Raw genomic sequence first — 23631 nt, forward strand, 5'->3', positions numbered from 1 at the left:
TAATATATTTCCATTTAAATCTAAATTCTATAAAAAGTTTTGTCTTTCATGCAGTCTGTGTTCCATAAAGTTAATAAACAGTTTGCTTTCAAATTTCAGGTCTGAATATCTAGGGACTAGCTTCCCTGTGATTCTTTTATCTATGAAAATTAAAGAAAAGCATCTACATGACCACTCAAGACAGGAGAATTCAAAGTCGTATAAATAGTGGCTCTTCTTGAAGAAAGAAATGGGGAGGAGGAGAGAGAAGGGAGGGCATGCAAGGTCATTGAAAATGGAGACCATAGCTGTCTTTATAGCCTTAACACCTCACACCAAGGGTGTACCGTGACACCAGAGTGAATGGTGTTTAACATCCCTCTCTGCTAAACAACAGAAGTATTTTAAGGAATAGCTCTTTATAAATGAGTAATAATTATTACTTGCTTGAGTTGTTCTTTAGGTTTATAACAAACAATTTAAAAAGAAGAAGAATTTAAAATTTTAAATACATTCAAATACAATAATTAGCACGAACTCACATTTGCATTTAACGAACAAAATAATCACACCTCATAATTTGCACTACGTCTCAGTGTTGCAAGTTTTAAATAACTCCAACTCAATGTGAACTTACCCTTGAAACCTGTGTAGCTGAGTTCATGTGTGTTGAAGACTGACTATATATATACATGTACACATAAATATACATAATAGAAACACAATGGTAACCACAGCAATTGTTTAGAACTTGGATAAACAAAAGATTTTTCTGGCAGTAGTGCTCTGTCACCGATACTGTTTAGAATTGCTAATACATGGTGATAATAGAAAGCAAAGTAACATCTAGTTGGTTTTCTAATAGTTTTTAATTCTTAGCAGAAAATGCATTCTCTTATTCCTTTTATGCAGAATCTACTTCAGATATGCCACTAACATCCTGCTTGTCAGGTATTTATTAAGATCATATTTAATAATTAATGAATAGCTAAAAATGCAAAATAAAATTGACAAAAGTCTTTAGAAAAATATAGATAAAAGTATAGATAAATGCCCAATAAACTGAGTCTTCTCTGAAATTTCTTTGTTGGGAAAATGAGGACAGACCTACAAGGTTTAATACTGTCTAAAATTACAGGTGGATTCACACATGCAGAAATTGGTTCAGGAAATATTCTAGACGCTGGAAAGACGGGGGAAAGAACAACTGGTGAAACAATTCAGAAAAGTAAACTGGGGTAAGATCAAGGAAGGGTTTGATACCAGGCCAAAGTGTCTGCATGTAATTTAGTACACAATGAGGAATTACTAAAAGATTTAGTAATTAGCAAAGAAGTGAAGAAAATGAATATATATTTTATATAATAACCCTTTAGAAACAAACATGTCTGTAACTGCTCTTAAATTTATATTTTGTATATGGTGCCTCTATTATTTATCATTGCTCAATAATAAAAATATTATTTCAGCTAGCTATTAAATGATTTCCTATGTCTGCAAATGCAAAAGGCAGACTTTTCTAGACATGACTTTTATTTCTAATGCTAATATCCTCAGATCAGTTAATAAATATAAATCCAGATGTTAATACTAATGCTTCCTCCTCATGTAATCATGAATTCTATGTTAATGTACAGAAAGATCCCAGTGACAAAATGTGTTATCTGGTATTATTCAGAAAGAAAGAGATTTTTAAATAAATTTAAAAATACAAGATAAGTTCTCTCCTCATCTTTCTCTTGACCCTTCATTTATATCTTTTTAAATTATCATACCTAGCCTCTATATGTTTTTATTTTAGCAGAGCCCTAGTTGTACTAAGCAGAACTCTAAAGTCTATTTTAAGGCATCTTCTTACGTATTTATAATATTTATAAAATTTTAATTGCTTATATTTGTATATTTTGAGTCAGTAATAAATACTAAAAAATAGTGTTGATTCAATATTCATAAAGAAATATATCAACTATCATGAATATAATACCAGGGACCATGTTTGTTTTACTGCTTTACCCCTAGCACAGAGCAGTTATTCAAATTATTTTGCTAAGTGAATAAACAGATAATATCAAATATTTGCTCCATAACATCCCTTTAACGATTGTACATATTACTACTTCATCATAAAGACGAGCAATCACATTCTCTTTTCAACACATTATTAGATAAAAGTGACAAGAAATGACTCATTTTCAAACACCGCCCCTCTTTCTATTTGCAATTATCACCATATTTAAGACAAACCATGAAAAAACTCTATTCTATTAGCTCCAAATTTGCTGAAAAGAGGTTTATACTGTACCTGCATATTTTTTCAACCTGACAAATGGAAGTTGCAATCCTTTGAACAAAAGAATCTTTAAATGTTCTCACCTACCCACCTAGCTGCTGTGCGTGGCCTCTCAAGAAATAAAAAGATAAAAACAAGAACAAAAATCCAGGTCAAAGATGAAAGCCACCTGCTGTCAACGGGAAAACAAGTATAGTTTCTGGGATAATAGCTCTCAGGATTGGATTATAAGCATTTAATGACTGGATAGTAACTCTTACAGACATCCAGAAGCATGACCTGGGATGGCAAAGTTCAATTCACAAGGAGTTGTATTTCTCCTGCAGGGAAGTGTCAGTTGACTGACTTTGTGGACCAGCTCTCAGTCCCTGGATTTGTTTGCAAATCCACAAAATCCCCCCTGAGAACTTTAAGCCCAGAAGAGGGCTGAAAGGGAAGTAACCACTTTTGTACTAAACTCTCACCTCCTTGCTTATTTTTGTGAAATTCTAAAGAACACACTGTCTCACTAACGCTATAGATTTATTATTGAGATGTCAAACTCAGCAGCTTTTAGTCACTGGTCACTTCTGTGTGTCTCCACTCTATCACAGCTTCTTTGTGGTCAGATTGCCAAAAGCCTTGCCATCCTCTACACAAAGATGCAGATGAAAGTAGCAAAGAAATTAAATGTAAACAAGCCCGACCACATGTGTGCAATCTGGGTGGTGAGTGCAGAGGGTGCCTGTTTTCCCATTCTTTATAGCTTTTTATATGTTTGCAATATTTCTTAATTTTTAAGTGATTAATGAAAACAGAAAATTTTTAAAATGAAAAACAAAACACAAGTTAAAATCTTTATGCAGCTTTAAAATAGAGTTAACTGTGAATCATTGGATTGGGTGATAGCAACATATTATGAAATACTGTGATCTTCTAATCCTGCTATCTCCTAATGGGGCGATCAGTCAGGAGGCAGGTTAATGGTGATTCCATTTTCCTTCTACTGTCATAGCAAACTCAAGTCCTTATAAATCTTACACAGACATGTAGAGTAGCTACAAGCTGTGACACGTGAACTTTTATTGAGTGTATCTTTTGACCTTTGGGTCACTATGCTGGGTTCATCTGTTAAATGTGATTTTATCTCTATATACCATCCTCTCCAAGGATCTCTCAGCACTTTATAAATATTGTCATTTTCACCTTTATATTGAGAAACAGAAGCTCTTGGAAGTGTAATAATTGACATTTAGCTCCTATGCTCTTAAATCATGAACATTTTATAAATCAATGAAACCTCTAAGACATTTGTGAACTCGGTATATTCTATTAAAATAGAGATGTGTGTTCAGAAATTTGTAGCCATATTAATTAGTTTAAGTCGAAGGACACCAGGCTTTTCAAATAAATAAGTACACCTTAAGCACTTAAAAAAAGAAAAAAAGTTTGATGGTGAAGTCAGAGGTTACAAATTCTCTTTTGCTTAAAATTTAGTTATTTTGCCTAATGGAGCTCTTCTGCATCTTTGTGCAGACAAGAGAAGGGAATTCCCTGAAGCACCTTAGAAACCATAATCTATGCATGTTTGTGCACCCCTCTCCCACATTCTAACCATCAATAACATTTAATCTCAAAGATTTTATCTTGAACTAACACTACCCACTTTCTTGTGAAGTGTGATCCAAATATCACAATACAAAACATTTGTTTTTCCATAACTGAAGCTATCACATGAGACAAACACACAGGCTTTCTACTGATCTTTTTTACAAATTAAAAAAAGATTAGGGCAATTAAATACTTTTCTGTCTTTGATTTAATGCCTGTTGTATTTCAATACATCATTCATACTCTTTATCTGATTTGTTATTTAGAATAACTGCTGTACCTTGCAGGTTTTAAATAATCTTGTGTTGAAAAATATCTTCAAATCACCTAAAGACCCATTTGCACCAGGAAATTCTGAAGTAAGATCACAGCAACTGACGTTTCAGAGCAATTGTTCAATGTACTTCTTCTCTCTGCCTCAATTTTCACTGAGTTATTTCTAGGGACAGAATTTAGAAACTGTAAACTTAATACAGATGGTCTATATGGGCTGTATAAGTCAATAATAATGATAAGGATAATCCAAATGCAGGATGGCCTATTTAGAAGCTTGAAACTATTATCATCATGTGGTAGAAACAAAAAGTCAAACCCAGAATAAGATTCCCAGGAGGCTCATTAGAAGGACATGTATATATATTAAAATAAAAGTCATATATATATATATATATATATGTATATGTATTAAAATATGCTGTTATACTGAGAGGAAGAGCTTAAGTGAGGATATTTTAATACATTAAATGAACTCATGAAAGACAGTGAAGTTAAACCCACTGAATCAAACGAGAGAACTATGTTGTACTTTCTTTTTCAGCCTATGAATCTTCTCCAGCAATACATCATAACTATATTTCATTTAATTCTTTTATTTTATTTTTTTATTTATTTTTTTTTTTTTGCTGTACGTGGGCCTCTCACTGTTGTGGCCTCTCCCATTGCGGAGCACAGGCTCCGGACGCGCAGGCTCAACGGCCACGGCTCACGGGCCCAACCGCTCCGCGGCATGCGGGATCCTCCCAGACCGGGGCACGAACCCGCGTCCCCCGCATCGGCAGGCGGACTCTCAACCACTGCGCCACCAGGGAAGCCCTCATTTAATTCTTTGAGATGCAAAAAAAAGATGATCACTAAAAATAAAAGCATAAAAGGAAAATAATAACAAGTCTTCTACTTATCTATTAATAATCTTGAAATACCTTAGCAGTAGAAGAAACAAAACTAGGCAAACTCAAACATCTCAAAGGGGAGAAGAAAAAACAAACAAAAAGCTTGTATGACAGGTATTGCACACAGTGGTTTTTAAGGGATAATTTCTGAATAGACTTTCAAGACAAAAAAATTTTTTTTCTTAAAAAGAACTCTAGTGTTTAGACATGACTGTTTTTGATTTGCCACTGGAGAATCAAAATGGAGAACATGTTTTTCTAACTACTTCAAAAACTTGTAAAGATTATTAGAAATGCAGGACTTGGGTAATACACTGTGCTAAAGAATTCAGTGTCTAGGATATAACAGATTAAATTTAGGCAAATCTAGACATATTCAGTGGTCTTTTTCAGGTAGGATCAGAGTTCATTAAATTAAAAAAAAGTTTTAAAATCTACGGCCAACAGTATTAATCCTTGCCTAGGAATTTCTGACAGGAAAACAGATGGAAGTGAAGCAAAAGCACATCTGTAACTTGTGGGCTCTAAATCTCTCATTTAGGTTGTAAGCAACAAGCTGAAAGCAAGCAAAAAAAAAAACACAACTCGGGCGAAATCAATAAATACGGAAAGTGTCATCAGCCTAAAAACACAAATCTTCAAAGGCAGTAATTGTCCAAATAGGATCATATATCAAAATAGACAGTGCAAGTAGAATCAAAGCAAAGGGCTATTAATTAGATCCCCAGGCAAGCTATGTGAAAGGTCCAACCAAACTGAATTCCTGGCATAGACAAAAGGAAATACTGCAGAACAAAAAGAGAACTGGCATAACCTGCAGCTGTAATCTGGAGCGGGCTAGCATAAGTAACCTAATGGACAATGCTTCCAAAAATGAATAGAATCCAAAAATAATGCAAAACAAACTTGAGGCAGAAAGTTGCAAGCAAGCCCCACTGAAGTGACTGGTATTTATACACATTAACTTACGGGGTGGGTTTTGAAAGGAAATACACACAGACACACACACAGAGACACACACACACAGTAATAAACATCACACAATCATAAATAATAGTATCAGAAAGGACTAACTTGCAAAATAAATAGACACAAATCTTTTCAGAGGGCTTATTTCATGCTGTTTCACCTACCCTTTCAGTCAGCATTTATTACCTCTCCACGAAGACTTGTGTAATTTACCATCTATGAGAGCAGTCCAGGGTGTAAGGTGCACCATTTAGTGCTTGAAAATATTGACTGTTCAAAGAATTATAGAGCCTGGCAAAGACTTTAGAAAACATTCTAGGCTAAGCACCTTATTTTAAAAATGAGAAAATTGAAGAAGTTGTTTGACGGGAAAGTAGTGACACTACTGAAAAATAATTCATTAGTAAATGTGTTCTCCCATTTGTAATGATAACACACTGAGTTTGAAAGAGATTCTTTGGATGAAGGCACTTATTATCCTGAGGCTGTCAATTATCTTCTAGGTCAGTTTCTTTACTATTTAGTGAATCTCTCTGTTCCTATCTCTTGTCCAAAATTTGCATTGTTCAAATTGTTCACATAATTTTCACCAGAGATGTCTCCAAATTCTTCTGACTCTATCCAGAAATAAGTTCTATCCTCAAAGTACAAATATCACTAAAAATGAGGGCAAAGTAATAATAATCATTTTAACCTTTAAAACGAATGAAATACCATCTCTTCTCAGTAAACTTTGGTAACTAACCTGCCTCTCACCACCCCCCAGCTCCCCAAATATACACATACTACCACTCTTTTACTCCTAAGCAGTTAATTGAGCTGACTCCAAAAGTGTGTACGTATGACGTGTATATGTGTGTACATGATTTTTGACATGTAACTTAGGGTGGTATGATCACATACTCATATTATTCACATGCCAATCTCTTAGATGGTTAACTGCTTGAAAACAGAAATCTATCTAAGTAGTCCTTGTTTTCCAGTACTTTCCTCTGTATCTGTCAATATCCAAATTCATATGATCTCATTTAAGCCTTTCATTTGCCTGGTAAAATAGTCATAGAAGAGATGGGTGTCCTCATTTTCTAGGTTGAGAAACTGAGCTAGAAAAAAGTAAAGCAGATACATGTCTCTTTTTGAATTATGGTTTTCTCAGGGTATATGCCCAGTAGTGGGATTGCTGGGTCATATGGTAGTTGTATTTTTAGTTTTTTAAGGAACCTCCATACTGTTCTCCATAGTGGCTCTATCAATTTACATTCCCACCAACAGTGCAAGAGGGTTCCCACTTCTCCACACTCTCTCCAGCATTTATTGTTTGTAGACTTTTTGATGATGGCCTTTCTGACTGGTGTGAGGTGATACCTCACTGTACTTTTGATTTGCATTTCACTAATGATTAGTGATGTTGAAACATCACATTAGTTTCATGTGTTTGTTGGCAATCTGTATATCTTCTTTGGAGAAATGTCTATTTAGGACTTCTGCCCATTTTTGGATTGGGTTGTTTGTTTTTTTGACATTGAGCTGCATGAGCTGCTTGTAAGTTTTGGAGATTAATCCTAGTCATGTACCACAATGTTCACTGCAGCTTTATTTACAATAGCCAGGACATGGAAGCAAACTAAGTGTCCATCGACAGATGAATGAATTATGAACATGTGGCATATATATATACAATGGAATATTACTCAGCCATAAAAAGAAACAAAATTGAGTTATTTGTAGTGAGGTGGATGGACCTAGAGTCTGTCATACAGAATGAAGTAAGTCAGAAAGAGAAAAACAAATACTGTATGCTAACACATATATATGGAATCTAAAAAAAAAAAAATGGTTATGAAGAGCCTAGGGGCAGGACGGGAATAAAGATGCAGACCTACTAGAGAATGGACTTGAGGACACAGGGAAGGGTAAGCTGGGACAAAGTGAGAGAGTGGCATGGACATGTATACACTACCAAACATAAAATAGATAGCTAGTGGGAAGCAGCCACATAGCACAGGGAGATCAGCTCGGTGCTTTGTGACCATCTAGAGGGGTGGGATAGGGGAGGTGGGATAAGGAGGGTGGGAGGGAGACACAAGAGGGAGGAGATATGGGAATGTATGTATATGTATAGCTGACTCACTTTGTTATAAAGCAGAAACTAACACACCATTGTAAAGCAATTATACTCCAATAAAGATGTTAAAAAAAAAAGTAAAGCAGAGATGTAAGTCTAGATTTGACTTCAAGTTAACATTCATATCATTTGGGCAAAAGTTGTAGATTATATCCTTACTGCCAAAACTAATATGTGACTTTTAGTCATAATCTTACCTGACTTCCTTTTGGTGTGTGACATTACTGATAACTGCCTTCTTCTTGAAACCGTTTTTATCCCTGACTTGTGACAGTACTCTCATCCAGGTCTCTACCTGCTATCAAACTATTTCTTCTCAATTGCCTTTGTGGACATTTTCCTCTGCTTTTTCTTAAACATCATTGTCCCTCAGGATTCTGTCCTTGCTGTTTGATCTTGTACTACACATCTTCCTGGGCAATTTCAGACATTTCCATGGCTTCAAGAACTACCAATACACTGGTGATTTCTACATTCCTGAGTCTAGACCCTATTGAGTCTCAGGTTTATATTTTTAACTGGTTATTATGACAGCATAACCCAGAACTACATCAAGTTCAATATGTTCAAATATAAAATCTATGCCCATAAACTTTTTCTGGTGTTTCTTAAATATCAGAATGTATCTCTTTGTGCATTTTCCTAATTTCTGCCTTATCTTCTGGAAAGCACAGTTACTAACAGTATAGGAGTCTTTTGTCTACAGGGATAGTATCAAGGTCTTTGGAATGGGAGTGAGGGAGAATTAAAATGCATGGAGGAGCTAATAGGACAGGAAGTTGTTGCAGCCTTTTATGTACATCGTGGAATCAATACCTGCAGTTATTAATCAGTCCTTATTATGAACAGGAGAGATAAGACTTCTGAAGACTTCCGTTGAACTTTCGTGCATGTTTTAAAAGGAAACAATCACTATCCTGCTAATTTTCCATTTGTTTGTTTTGCTCCAGTCACAGTAAACCTCTTTTTATTCCTTAAGTGCTTTTTCCCACCTCTGAGATTTCACATGTGCTTTTCCTTCTGCCTGGAATATTCTTCCCTATCCCTGTCACCTTTGCCCTGCAATTTCCTCATCATTTTTATCATCTGATTCAAAAGTCACTTTCTCAGAGAGACCTTCCATATACAATCTAAAGCCCACCTATTCTTCCTAATTGACCCTGTGATTTTTCCATTATAGCAATTATCACACCTTCCAGTTATATGTTAATCTGTGTGCTTTCTTGTTTAATGCATATATAATGCACTAGGTTATAAACTCAGTAAGTACAAGTATGATGTCTTTAAAAAAAAAAAAACTTCTATAAGACTACTGCTTAGCAATGCCATGTACAGGGTTAGTGACCCATAGATGTGTTAAGTAAATGAATGTTTTGATAGTCTATATTTATAATGTAGCCACTAGCCACACGAGGCTACTTAAATTACAATTAATTAAAGTTAAATAACATCAAAAATTCAGTTCCTTAGTCATACTAGTCATATGTCAACACTAACATGTCAACATGGTTACTATGCTGTAGAGAACAGACACAGAACATTCCCATCATTGCAGAAAATTCTATCTTAGACAGCACTTGTCTACACCGAGCAATTAATAAAAGAGTGGTAATAAATTAAGGACCTTTTAGAAATTGACACATACATTCTATCTTAGAAATATCTCTTGAACTTATATGTATCTCTTCATTCCTACTTTCTTTAAGGAACAACCTAACAGGTCTCCCAGTCACACATATTTCTCAATCCAGATGTATTCTTGAAATAATTAATTGCTAAACACCTATCAAGTCACTTCTCTTCCTAAAAACATTTATAACTTCTCATTGTCTACACAACAGAGTTGAAACTCCTTAACATGAAAATAATACTGCTTATCTTCCAACTTACCAGAATTTATGGGATAACATTGCTCCCCCCTACCCCTCGGGTTCCACTGACGACAAGATTTCCCTGTTCTTTAAACAAAATACATGCTGTCACAATGCTGCCTGAAATGCCTATCCTCCTTTCCTGTCCTTGGTGTAGTCCTCCTACCCCTGTAGGACTCAATTTTGGACCTTCACTGAATGCACAGAGTTCTCAGTCTGACCTCGATCACATTATATTGTGATTATCTGTTTACGTCTCTATTACTCTCACTGTACTCTAAGGTTTAAAAGAAAAGGGACAGTGGTTTACTTACCTTCCAGTGTCTAGTGTACTGCACTTTGCACAGAACTTATATTTTCTTGTTGTTGAAATAATGAAATGATAAAATAATGAAGGAATGGGTTACAAAATTGAAGAGATTCACCCTTATCCTGTAAACAATCTTTGTTCATTTTGTGTAAATTTTGCTTATTTCCAAAAGCTCCTCCCCACCAATCACTATATATTACTCACTCTAACAGTAATGTCTTTGACAGGTCAATAAAACAACTTTTACTTTAGTTTAGTAGCTGAAGACATAGGGAGCTCTTAAACTGTCAACAGTTTTTCATTGGCCTGAAGGTTATCAGGTAAAAATGAAAACAAACAATAATAACAAGAACAACAAAACCTTAATATTTCCAAATAAATAGGTAGTGTGGAAATATCCTGGTGGAACAAATAGTACAAAGGACTCTCATGTTACTGAAAAGCTATGTAAATTCAGTACAGTTACTCTTAACTCTCTCTAGCATGCTCTCTTCCTTCTTAGCTTTGTTTATATCTACTGAACTTAATTTTGTGTCACAGCATAGACGTACATTACGTTACTACCTGTTGAAAACAGAAAAAACAATATTATAATAACCTCATGGGATAAAAAAATTGAAACAGAGAGGAATAAATATGTTCCCCCAAATGTCATAAGGACATTTTTTATGTGAAAATAATGTATAACAGCAGCAATGATGCTGAAAAGCTATTTTTTAATTTAAACTTGTTATTGTTTTGCAGGACATTTTTTTTTAAAGACTTCAAGTCATTTTTAATCTTGACAGTGAAATCTCCACTTATGAGTGCTCACTTTTTACCACACTTTAATCCTAAATTAATAAATAAAGTTAGTAACTTGGGCAGGGTGGGATGCAATTAAGAAATTACAAAGATGCATTTAGAACCAAATATTGTAAACATTGACCAGTGGATCATATGTGTAGTGGGAAATGCTGAAGAGGGTGCTAATTGAAGACAGGGATTGAGTAAAGAGATACATCAATTTAAGAAGAACCTCTATTATCTCTCTCTTTTTTTTAAGGAAATTCATCCATCACAAGTCCATATTTGATATCACAATTTGTTAGCTTTTTATCCAAACACAATAGCATGACAAAATCTTGCTGTGTGGCCTCAGAGTTTTTTTGTGGTGGGAAGACTTATGCACTACAATTCTCTCTGTCTTTTCAGTTCTATAGGAGTTTGTTCATAAATAAAATATCCCGTGGCTGATACTTAAAGTCTAGATTATATTTTTATGACACAAATTTATAAATGGGGCAGCTAAATTTTTCTTTAATATGTTTCTCCACCTCTAAAATTAACTTTCAGTATATTTAGTATGAGCGTAAAGACATTACTTTGTTATAAATGAATTTCTATCAAATGGATTTGACCTATCAAGAAATAAGTATTGAACTGCTTCACAAAACCCACACTTGTTATACATGTGCTCATCACAAAGTGACTCTTAAAATACATTTAATTGATTGTAAATCTCTTTTGACATACTTAACGTGGCTCATTTATACAAATGATGTCCATCCACAGCACAGCTTTCCGGCTGGCGTACTGTTGTTCTAAGGCATGCTTCAGTACACTCACACGCTACGACTACTCCAAGCAATGGCCATTCATCTCTCGGCGAGAGGCTTCAAGAGGAATGACTGTGAATTATTAAACTGTGAAAGAATGAGGATGCTTTTTAGAGAATCTGTCCCCTGGGGGTGAAGGGATCAGTGGGAGACGGCATTACTGGCTAGGACACTAGGTAAAGAATGATCTGCGCTCACAAGTTTGGTCTCATTCAAAAGCCATGTTATCATTAGCACTCTTAAGTGCAATGACGGTTTATATTTCTGTCCCTGGAAGTGTTCAAAAGCCTGAGGGCACAGATTGAGAATAAAAAAAGTGATAGGCTCAGATGGAAGAAAATGAAAAGTTTGTACAAGACCAAAGAAAGCTTCCCGCTGAATTTATTAAGTTAACAGCTCTTCCTCTTAATAACTGAGTTAATGCTGAAGGTGTCTGGCCATTTCAGAAAAGTGATTTCAGTGAAGATAAATCCAACTAACAAAAGAATATACTGAAAAGTATGATTCCAGTAGCATTTTTATTCTATAAAGCTTGTATTGACTCAAATGAGAACTTTGATGGCACAAAATGGGAGTGTTTCATAGAGTTGCTGTTTTCCTGTAATTTACACAAAATGGTAATATTAAAAAGCAAATTTCATTGTTCTTCAAGATAAATGTTTTGCCTTTTGGATTGTTTTTTTTTCCTTCCTATCCCATTTTTCTCTCAGAACCTAATCTAGGTTAATGCTCTAGAAAGTATTTTAATAATAACTGCATTTTCAACTTATTTGATTCATGTAAAGATATATAATTTTACATGTGATGTGTTTTGATAAAAATATGGGATGTGATTCTGTTAGAGTTTAAGGAACTCTAGTGAGTATGCTAAGTTACTTTCAATTTCAAAATAAAATTATTTAATGTACAAAACATTTTAACTTCCCTGGATCAGGACAATGCAGTGATCTTACTGGGAACAGTAATAACTGGCAGAGGGATAGCCCACCAATAAAAGGAGCAAGCTGCCCAAGAGATCTAACTCAAACCTGGGGAATAGCTCAGGGATTGGAAAAAATAATTTGTAATATTGGAAAATTTTGCATCCTTCTTTTTTCTTTTTACTTTTGGATCTCAAAAATTATACATGTAAGATAATATGAATTTATTCTACCATTTATGAATAATGGAATTAACTTCAACATTACATGATTAATTATTCATACACATACACATATGCCTTAAGTGGAATAAATATATCTTGCCTTACAAACTCTTCCAACTCGAGAAAGGATGGTCTTATCAGAAGTACTCCCTTCTTGAGATGATTCACGAAAGAAGAAATATATTTTATCATCATCTGGATTATAGGTGTCTGGGATGGGGAAAGTTCCAATAAATTTTGCTCCTGTTTGGAAGAAAAGAAACTATACATTAAAATACTGAAATAATTCAGCCACAGTAGTACTGGTGTCTTTTGTATGTAAAACAATTAGCAGCAGAATTAGAAATAAAAACAAGAATGAAATGTGGGAAATGAGACATATACACAAGTAAACATGACACAAAGCAGGAACATGTATTAGCACAAAGAGGTCCTGAACAAGTTCTTTAGGACTCTGGACATCAGGTGAGAACACGACTGGCTGAGATTCACAATTGTTTCAATTCAACTAAATTACATAGAAAAGTCCTTCTTTCAAACCTGGAGATTCTATGATTTTATATTTTCCTTTTTTATGATTGCAGTCACTGCTTCTAAACCAAAATGTCCATTATGAAGAGCTTAGGAAAAACTATAAACATATCCCAAATTTTGATATATTATGATGTTATTTGTTGCACTTTGTGTAACTGCCAAAAAAAATTGAAACAACCAGTAATGCTTGGGTCAAGTCCAGTGTTGGCTCTGAAGATACTCTTTCCAATTTGATATCCTGTTTCTGCCGCTTACTGGAAAAGTGACTTTGGGCAAATTGTTTATCTTCTCTATGCCTCAATTTTCTCATACCTAATATGAGTCTACCAATATCATCTACCTAGTAGGGTAACTGATATGATAATCAAGTGAATTGATATATGTAATGCGCTTACTATCTGGTAGTGCCTGACACATAATAAGGGTTTAATAAATGTTATTCATTATTAAAATGATGTCTGGGATGATAATAATAATTATTAGGACCACAAACAAGAGAATGATGGAAAACTGAGCACATTCATACAATTGTTACAATAATATGTAGTTATTAAAAATGAAGTAGTTCTAAATGTACTGTCATGGGAAGATGTCCATGATACAAATCAAATGAAAAAATAATGGCAATACAATTAACTCCTTTGCATTGCATCAATGACAAGTCAATTTGGGTTACTAATGCCTTGTTTAAAAAGTATTGGACCTCGGGCTTCCCTGGTGGCGCAGTATTTGAGAGTCTACCTGCCGATGCAGGGAACGTGGGTTCATGCCCCGGTCCGGGAAGATCCCACATACCGCGGAGCGGCTGGGCCCATGAGCCATGGCCGCTGAGCCTGTGCGTCCGGAGCCTGTGCTCCGCAACGGGAGAGGCCACAACAGTGAGAAGCCCGCGTACCGCAAAAAAAAAAAAAAAAAGTACTGGACCTTTTAAGTCTTGGTTTTATATAACTGGGAGTTAATCAGGTAACAGATTTGTAATTGGGTGATACTAGTTCAGAAACAATCATTTTGATTAAAGCAAAGAAGACAAAGAGTGGTTATAGAGGAATGAAGGACTTCAATTAAGTAGAAAATACAAGATGCCTGAAAGAAAGCACAGAGCACTCTTTAGGAAGCAGAAGCAGGAAGCAAGAGAAGACAAAAAGTTTCCCCCAAAATAAATAAATATAATAAGTAGGAGGTGAAAAAAAAATTAACATTGCCTTCTCTAGAGTTTTGACCAAGGCCCCGATAGCCGGATACTCCAAGAGTACTGACAACTATTCCCCTGCAAATGTAGAACAGTTGGTCAGTAGCCCAGTAAACAAGACTTCACAATAGACTCTTCAATAGAGAAAAGTTAATGTTTGATTCCAAGTGATGAGTAGTTCAGTCTTTATCATCCCAGCCTCTCTGGGTCAACCCTGGGTCTCTCATGCAGTCTATTCTCTGCTTAAATGGGAAACCTTAAGAGGAAAAGAGAGGGGGGAAATATGTGCATGATCTTTTTCCTTTTTGTTCTTTATTATTTCCCTGTTCTTTCTCTGGAACTTAGAACTCCAGTGGATTTTTATGCCCTCAATAATCTCATTTTGATATGGTCCTAAATTACATAAAAATTAAATTTTAGAAAATCATACAGGATTTTAAAAAAGTTCTTTTCTTATTAATCTTAAATTAGTAAGGTCTATTAACAATTCCACTCAAGGCTTTTTGTTTTTGTTTTTGTTTTTCCCTCCAGCCCCTCTTATAAATTGTTTATACATCACTTAGTTTTGAATCCCTAAGCAAGGTTACAATTCTTTTGTAGTCACAAATTAACACTTCTAATTTTTGACTTATATATATCATGTTTTCTTAAAAAAAAAAAAACTCTCTGTAGAAATAAAATTTCCTACAAATGTAGCATTAGGATTTTAGCAAATTCATGAAAACAAAGAATATATCTAATTACTACTATATTCAAGGCACTTAGAACAAGAAAACTGCTAGGATAAAGAATACAAAAGTGAATAAGAATGGACTCTTCGCTTCAAACCAACTACAATCTGGATTAAGAAAATATTAACATATGGCCAAGATATGGCTAAGAAGAAGTCCCAGTCTTGATGTTTCCAATGACTTGAAAGGAGATTGCCAACAATGAGTAGAGAAAAAGACAACTGTGGGTTCCCACCGACACAGATCAGGCATTAATAATAATCTATAGCACGTTTTTTGAATTTACAGATGCCTGAATTCAATGCCATTGACCTGGATGCAAATCTCCAGTGGCACTAGCATGTGAATTTTTAAAATATATAAATAAAAATAAAGAAATAAAACCTTATAGGTGATTCTTACAAGAATCTGAGTTTAAGAGTCACTGCAATAGATTACCATTTCGTATACGGGAAAAGGACATAGACAAGACTCATTAACGCTAGGTCAGTAATGCAGATGTGTGTATGGACAGGAGGAGTGAAGACTGATAATAAATACAAATTCTTCATAATTAGAGTGGGACAAAAAAGGGATAAAACTGAAACTATACAGAAATTACAGGAATATGATTGCCTTGTTTTATCTTAATATATGAGATTAAAATGGGGATGACACAAGTAGAATTTATCACAGCACTTAAATATAACTTAAGTAGAAGTTATCCACAGAGCACAATGACCCTTGTAATTTTAGTATCAGAACTACTTCATGATTAAGTTGAATTTATACTTTTTAAAATAACATAGTGGTACAAAATTTGCAGTCTTCTCTCCCCAGAGAGAAAATAAGATCTCAGTTATTTGAAACAGAAAATCATTACAGGTAAAAAGGATTCCAGTGTGAGGGAGAGAGCTGCTTGTAAAGCTTTTCTCAGACACACAGATAGGAGAAGCAGTTACGTGAACTGATTGGTGGTCTCTCACTCGCAGAGTTCGACAAGAGAAACATAGCTCTACAACACAGCAGAATGTACTCAGCCTAAAAGTTAAACAAATAAATACGGTAATACACAGTCTGTTGTAGAAATACACAGAACAGCCCCACTTTGGCTACGTGAAACATTATCCAGGTGTTGTTGCCAGGCACTGCCATTTGAAATGGTCAAAACTTAGAGTATGACACCAGTCCCCATTCCAGGAATTTCATTATAATATCAGTGGGGCAAGATAGAATACTTTTCCAAGTTACATTTCTTTTAACTTTCAACTAATACATAACATAGATGGTCTTGTGTTTATTCAGTGACTGTTGGTTTTACTGGACTCTTTTTTAAATGTTGGTTCTTTTTCAAGTACTCTAAGGAAATTATTCTGGAGTACTGTAAGAAAATTAAATGGTAGAAGTGTTTAAGCCAAATATTTATTATGTGAAGGAATCTAATTATGAAAAATAGAGTATCCCATAGTACTCTATTCTGTGATTTAAATAATAAGTAATTTTGAGTTAAAAATAAATACTTATTTCAGGAATAGAGAGTTTTCTTTCTTCCAGACTCAACTGTCGTCCTGTGTCTTAGAACACTGATGTTAGTATTTTATGATAGAAACTCCTTTTTGACTTGCTGCCAAGTTTGTATAAAAATAGATATCATTTCATCAGTATATGACATGCATAGTTGAATTAAGTAATTTAAAATCATACCAAGGGACACCTGGGCTTTATTTATAGCACATTTTCCCCCTGTGGCATTTGAAACACACGCCTTAATAGGGATGGAGTTTGAAATCGTGCATTTTCACAAATGAACTTTTAGCATGACCCCAGGAGACACTGCCAAATGAAAATGGCATAAATCCTCATGGCCTGAAATGCACGTCACTTTCATTTCTCCTTAGAACCTCTTTTCACCCAGATGAGCACACCTACACCATGACTTAATACATAGTGAGTTCTTTACTTTCATTTATTTCTTCTTGTAATATCTTTTTTCTACCACTTTTGAAAAATGTTATCCTTCTGTGTGGAAGAAGAATTTATAGACAACAGAACTCCAAGAGAAACTTCAAATGAAAACTGCCTCCACATGTTAGAAATGAAAATTTGAAACAAAAGTTCTCATCTACTCCAGGAAAGAAAATAAAAACATATGCATCTAAGGCATCATTGTTTGTTTTCATTTTCCAAATGGTCATACTTCTTAGTTTTATCCCCAAATTCTCATAAAAGCTCAACTGTGTTTGAGCAACTGCTCTGACGTGTATCTGTACTCCCATTTCCTGCTATATTCTACGATTAAGCTGATAAAAGTGTGGAACTATCTAAGTCTTCGTCTAAAACTGCCATCGGACTTAGTCTTTGCAATTTTTGTCTCTCTTGGTGAGGTATTTAATAGGTGGGTTAATTTCTCAAAGAAGAAATCAAGATTCATACTTCTATGTCTTTTGGCACTGGGTTAGACAAAGTCCCACAGAAACTCTGACTAGGATCCTAGGACTGATAACTGAAGAGATTAGCTGATTTCACTGGTTAAATCCAGGCAGGGCAAAGAACAAAAGAGGGCATACACACAAGCATCAAAGATTTTAAACTGCCTAAGTGGTTCAGTGATAAAAATGATTCATGTAGAATCATATTTTTTAAAAGGTTAATTATTTAAAACCTGCATCTTAAGAGTTAAATATTCAATTGCAAATTTAATTTAATTTTTGTATCCCACTTAATCTAAACATAATATCTGTTTACATTTACAAGAGTTTATTACAGACATGGAAAAGTAGGGTTTTTAACTAAAAATCAAAGTACAGAAAGAAAAATTTAACAGAAAAAAATTCTCAAACTGTCTAACCAGAAATAAATAATACAATGATGGAATAATATGTATAGGAGAAATTAATTAGACATTGACCCCATTATTTGAAATATCAAGTATCTGTCAGTTGTTTCAACCTGGCAATAACTGTACAAAATCTGGGAGTGAGCTTCACATCTACATGCTACCGTAAAGAAAATTTACATCTGTTGCATTACGTGATTGTGGATTGCACTGTGATATGTAGTATGTATTATACTGTGTGATTATGCTATTGTACATAAATAATAAAAAGTACACTTCAGACCAGTGCTGTCCAATAGAAATTTCTGTGAAGATGGAAATGTTTTATATCTGTGCTGTCCAATAAGGTAGCCTCTAGACCATGTGGCTTTTGAGCACTTGAAATATAATCAGTGTGTCTAAGAAACCAAATTTTAAGTTTATTTAATTTTACTTAATTTAAATTTAAATAGCCACATGTGGCTGGTGTCTACCATATCGGACAGTGCAGCTTTAGAGCAAGTTGCCTGCATCAGCTACTGTGCTGTGTCAGGTCCAGTTTAAGGAAGAAACAGAGCCTTTACCCCCATAATTGCCACTAAAATGGCAGTCAAGCTCCCAGATGCAGGAGACATGGTATGATACTCTTGTCAGAAGTTTGGTATTGTAATGGAAGGATGGGTCTGGCAGTTAGGAGACCTGAACATGTCCCTTTTTCATACTGAGTCTCAATTTGAGGAATGTTAGGTCAAATAAGATAATGTCTAATCTTCCCCAAATCACCACAGTTCCTTTAGCAATCACTGTTTTTTTTTTGTTGTTGTTGTTGTTTTTTTGCGGTACCCGGGCCTCTCACTATTGTGGCCTCTCCGGTTGTGGAGCACAGGCTCCGGACGTGCAGGCTCTCAGCGGCCATGGCGCACGGGCCCAGCTGCTCTGAGGAATGTGGGATCTTCCCAGACCGGGGCATGAACCCGTGTCCCCTGCATCGGCAGGCGGACTCCCAACAACTGCGCCACCAGGGAAGCCCAGCAATCACTGCTTTTTGTCTCCCCACGTTCCTGACACTAGCCAGATGACCTATTTGACCTCTATCTTTGGACCCTAGGCTAACTATATCTGGAAAATGGCCACTTCTCAGAATGGAGAACAGAAATGCTCCCCCCAAAAGCCAATCTTTTCCCTTAGCATGTTGGGTACTTCCTCATAACAATCTCATGTAGTGTCTATTATTTCTCCCTTGCTTTGCCCTAGTTTCCATGGACCAAGAAGCTCCTGACTGACTGGGTCTCCTGAAGCATCATGCTATTCTGATTCTGGCCAGCCCATCCCTCAGCAAATGTTCACAATAATGACTACAGCTGACTATCTAGGTCTTCCACATTGATTGCCTAACCACACTTTCTCTGTCTGCCATGGTCTCCATATCCAGACCCACATCCTCAGTTTGCTGTTGCTCAAAATGGCATCATGATGTGGACCCTATTTGTAGTGAGGCTGCAAGAGCAGAGGATGGGAAATCACAATAACAGAATTTAGGTTGATGGACTGTAGCATACAATGAGAAGAATAAAGTGTGTAGAGCTAGAGAGACATACCAGAGTTTCAATCTCATTTCCAATAACTGTTTAACCACGGACTATTTATCTGACTTCTAATCTATCCCCAAGTATTAAGTGGAAACAGTAATTCTCTCAAAATTATACCACTAAATAAGATAATACTCTAAAAGTGCCTAATACAGTGACTAGGAAGGATGCTATATAAAATAAATTTGAAGTAGAAGAGACCAGACATAGGGAAATGAGTTAACAAACAATAAAATCGTAGCAGTAAACCAGAGACAAGGTGATGGAGACCTAAAGAAAGATGGTGGCCATGGAAAGAACAAGGTCAACAGATATTCTGAAGGAAATAAAGGCTCTTTGTGACAGATAAAGGGAGATAAAGGAGAGGAAGAAATTAAAGATAACTTCAAGGTAACTGAGTGGATGAAGTTAAGAAAGTTAAGATAGATAAAAATCAGGAAACAGGTATTGAAGGGCAGGTTAGAAAGGGGAAACAAAATAATTTTGAGTTAGACTCCAGGATTTTAGATTTTAGATCCAATTAGTATTTTATATATCTATATCTATATATCTATTTGAAGAAACTAAAGCAAAAGATCACTAGACAACTTGGATAAATCTCAAAGCACTTTAGTAGTACAATCAAGGCCAAGGCTTAGATATCTTTACTCCCATATTAAGCAACTAGTTCCTTTTGTTTAATCTGAGATGACAATGTAAGACATAGAAATAAATATTTTTAAGGTCACTTAGTTACAGGAAAAGTTGGAAATACAGTTTTAGGAAACAAGAACACAGAAAACTATTAGAATGGATGAGCTCACAGAATTATGAAATGTAGAGAGAGAGAAGGAAAAGGTGGTCAGTACTTAAAAATGCTAAGTAGATGTCAGAGAATCAGAGCATCCGGAGCTTTAGTCCCACCGTGCTACCTCTCTCACCTTCAGGAATAAGGATAATGATGGTGATGATAATATTGACACTGAATTGCTTTTACAATTGCCTTCCATCAGACTTTCCTATAAGATTTCATTCTTGTAACACCCTGGGAACAGATACTATTATTATGCCATGTTTTTAGACAAAGAGTTTAAATGCACAGAAAGGTTTGACCAAGGTCACAAATAAGTGAGAGTCAGGATTTAAACTTAGGTAATTAAGTTCCACAAAAAACAGCTGTAATTTTTGTCTAAATTGGGACACTTCAGAGAGTTAAAGAACAGCAAAGGTAAACTGGAAATGTCCAGGGCAGACCAGGTTATATGGTCCCTCTGGTTATTAACCACTAAGCAATCTGCGTTAAATGTCCTACAGCCATAAATAGTAGGTCTCCTAATTCTTAATCATTTTCCTGCATTCAATCCACTGAGACTTCTACTGTGTATCCTGCCTCCCTCCTTCAGTTTCTTCCTTTCTACTGACTTCTTTCATTGCAAAGTTTTCCCAGTACCCAAAACCTTCTCTTGAATTTTTCCTCGTATCCTTGGATTCCTCTATTCCCAAACAGATATCTTCTATTTCAATTATTTGTTGCTGTATATTCTCATGTCCACCTCCACTGCCACTACCTTTGTTCCTGTCCCACCCTCATTTTCCTGTTTTTTAGTGCAATGGCCCCTTCTCTCTCTGTTCTCCTCCTCCTTTAGTTTTCCCTTCCTGCTATTATCAGTTACCTCTATAAACAACATAGATCTGATTTTCTGGTTAAAATTAGGGAATTGGTGAAGGGGGTCCAAAAGGTACAAATTTCAAATTACAAAATAAATAAGTCCTGGGGATGTAATGTACATTATGGTGACTATAATTAATAACGTTGTATTGAATATTTGAAAGTTGCTAAGAGAGTAGATCTTAAAAGTTCTCATCACAAGAAAAAAATTCTATGACTATATGTGGTGATGGAAGTTAACTAGACTTATTGTCGTGACCATTTTCCAATATATACAAGTATCAAATCATGTTGTACACCTGAAACTAATATAATGTTTTATGTCAATTATCCCTTACAAAAAAAAAGACACACAAAAAAGAATTAAATACATTAACAGATGAATGGCTAAAGAAGATGTGATAAATATATACAATGGAATATTAGCCATAAAAAAGAATGAAATAATGTCATTTGCAGCAAGGTGGATGGACCTAGAGATTATCATATTAAGCGCAGTAAGTCAGAAAGAGAAAGACAAATACCATATGATATCACTTATATGTGGAATCTAAAATATGACACAAATGAACATATCCATGAAACAGAAATAGACTCCAAGACATAGAGAACAGACCCCTGGTTGCCAAGATGGAGGAGGGATGGGGGAGAAAAGGACTGGGAGTTTGGGATCAGCAGATGCAAACCAGTATATATAGGATGGATAAATGACAAGGTCCTACTATATAGCACAGGGAAATACATGCGATATCCTGTGATAAAGTGTAATGGAAAAGAATATGAAAAAGAATATATATATATATATATATATATATATATAATATAACTGAGTTATTTTGCTATACAGCAGAAATTAACAGAACACTAAATCAATTATACTTCAATAAAATAAAAATAAAGAATTAAATAATAGATAACTTCACAGTAGTTTCGGGAAAATATTTACAGCTTTCTGGCTCCATCACCCACTCTCCTATGCTCCAGGCATTTATCATCCATGAGGTTAGTGACCCTCACCTATAATCTCAGCAGGACCAGTGTACAGAAGAGCATTCAGTATGCCACAGGCCCTTAAAAGTTGTATATTAAGAGAATGCTAAACCAACGCAAAGGTTTCTTACCTTGTAATTCTCTTCACACAGCACTAAGAACAGCATGTTAGGCAAATAATAGTTGAATAAATATTTCCCACATTTACTGTTTTAGCAATACTGTTGACTTCTTTCGGACATGTCACAGGTAAGGAAAAAATAGACTAATCTCTTAAATGCGTGGCAACATGATGATATTTGCCATCCCAAGACTGGGAAATGAAATCTATACTTCATTTTAAAGCCATAATATCGGGACTTCCCTGGTGGAACAGTGGCTAAAAATCTGCCTGCCAACGCAGGGGACACAGGTTCGAGCGCTGGTCCAGGAAGATCCCACATGCCACGGAGTAACTAAGCCCGTGCACAACAACTACTGAGCCTGCACTCTAGAGCCCGTGAGCCACAACTACTGCAGTTTGTGCACCTAGAGCCCATGCTTCACGACAAGGGAAGCCACCATAGTGAGAAGCCCGCACACCACGAGGAAGAGTAGCCCCTGCTCACCACAACGAGAGGATGCCCGCGCGCAGCAACGAAGACCCAATGCAGCCAAAATAAATAAATAAATAAATAAATAAATAATAAAAAAGAGAACTGAAAATTATTCAAAACAGCAAACTCTTTAAAATAAATAAATAAATAAAATAAAGCCATAATATCTTGTTACCTAAACAGATAACTAAGCTTTTCTACTGGTAAAATCTATGGATTCACTCTCAAACCAAGTAATTCCTGCGAAATCTTCACAATATTCACAAGATCGGCCTGCCTTGCACAAGTGTTAAGAAATGAACACTAATCACTTAGTTGGGGATATTCTAAATTTGTTTACTCTGTTAATAGGGTTCTCTTTTGGTCAACAGAGATCGCATTGTTGTGTAAACAAATGGATCTGGAGGTTTTGACTAAAGAAATGTTTTAAAAGTGGTTTTCCCTTTTGTTTATGTTGTCACTGCTTGAATGATACTGAGAGATACAGAGATAGCCCCTAGGAAATCTCTACCCAG

General features: G+C 35.4%; 1 protein-coding gene across 1 annotated transcript in view; it reads right to left on the bottom strand.

Moving 5' to 3' along the window:
- SEMA3D (semaphorin 3D) overlaps window positions 1-23631 on the bottom strand; it is a gene marked incomplete at both ends in the record, with an annotated part of 134343 nt that overhangs the window by 44823 nt on the left and 65889 nt on the right. The window contains one exon of the mRNA XM_079710927.1: window positions 13146-13288. Coding sequence (XP_079567053.1) covers window positions 13146-13288 — 143 coding nt within the window. The remainder of the gene's footprint in view (window positions 1-13145; window positions 13289-23631) is intronic.

This window comes from Hyperoodon ampullatus (genome assembly GCF_949752795.1).
Source record: "Hyperoodon ampullatus genome assembly, chromosome: 9".
Classification (NCBI taxonomy): domain Eukaryota; kingdom Metazoa; phylum Chordata; class Mammalia; order Artiodactyla; family Ziphiidae; genus Hyperoodon; species Hyperoodon ampullatus.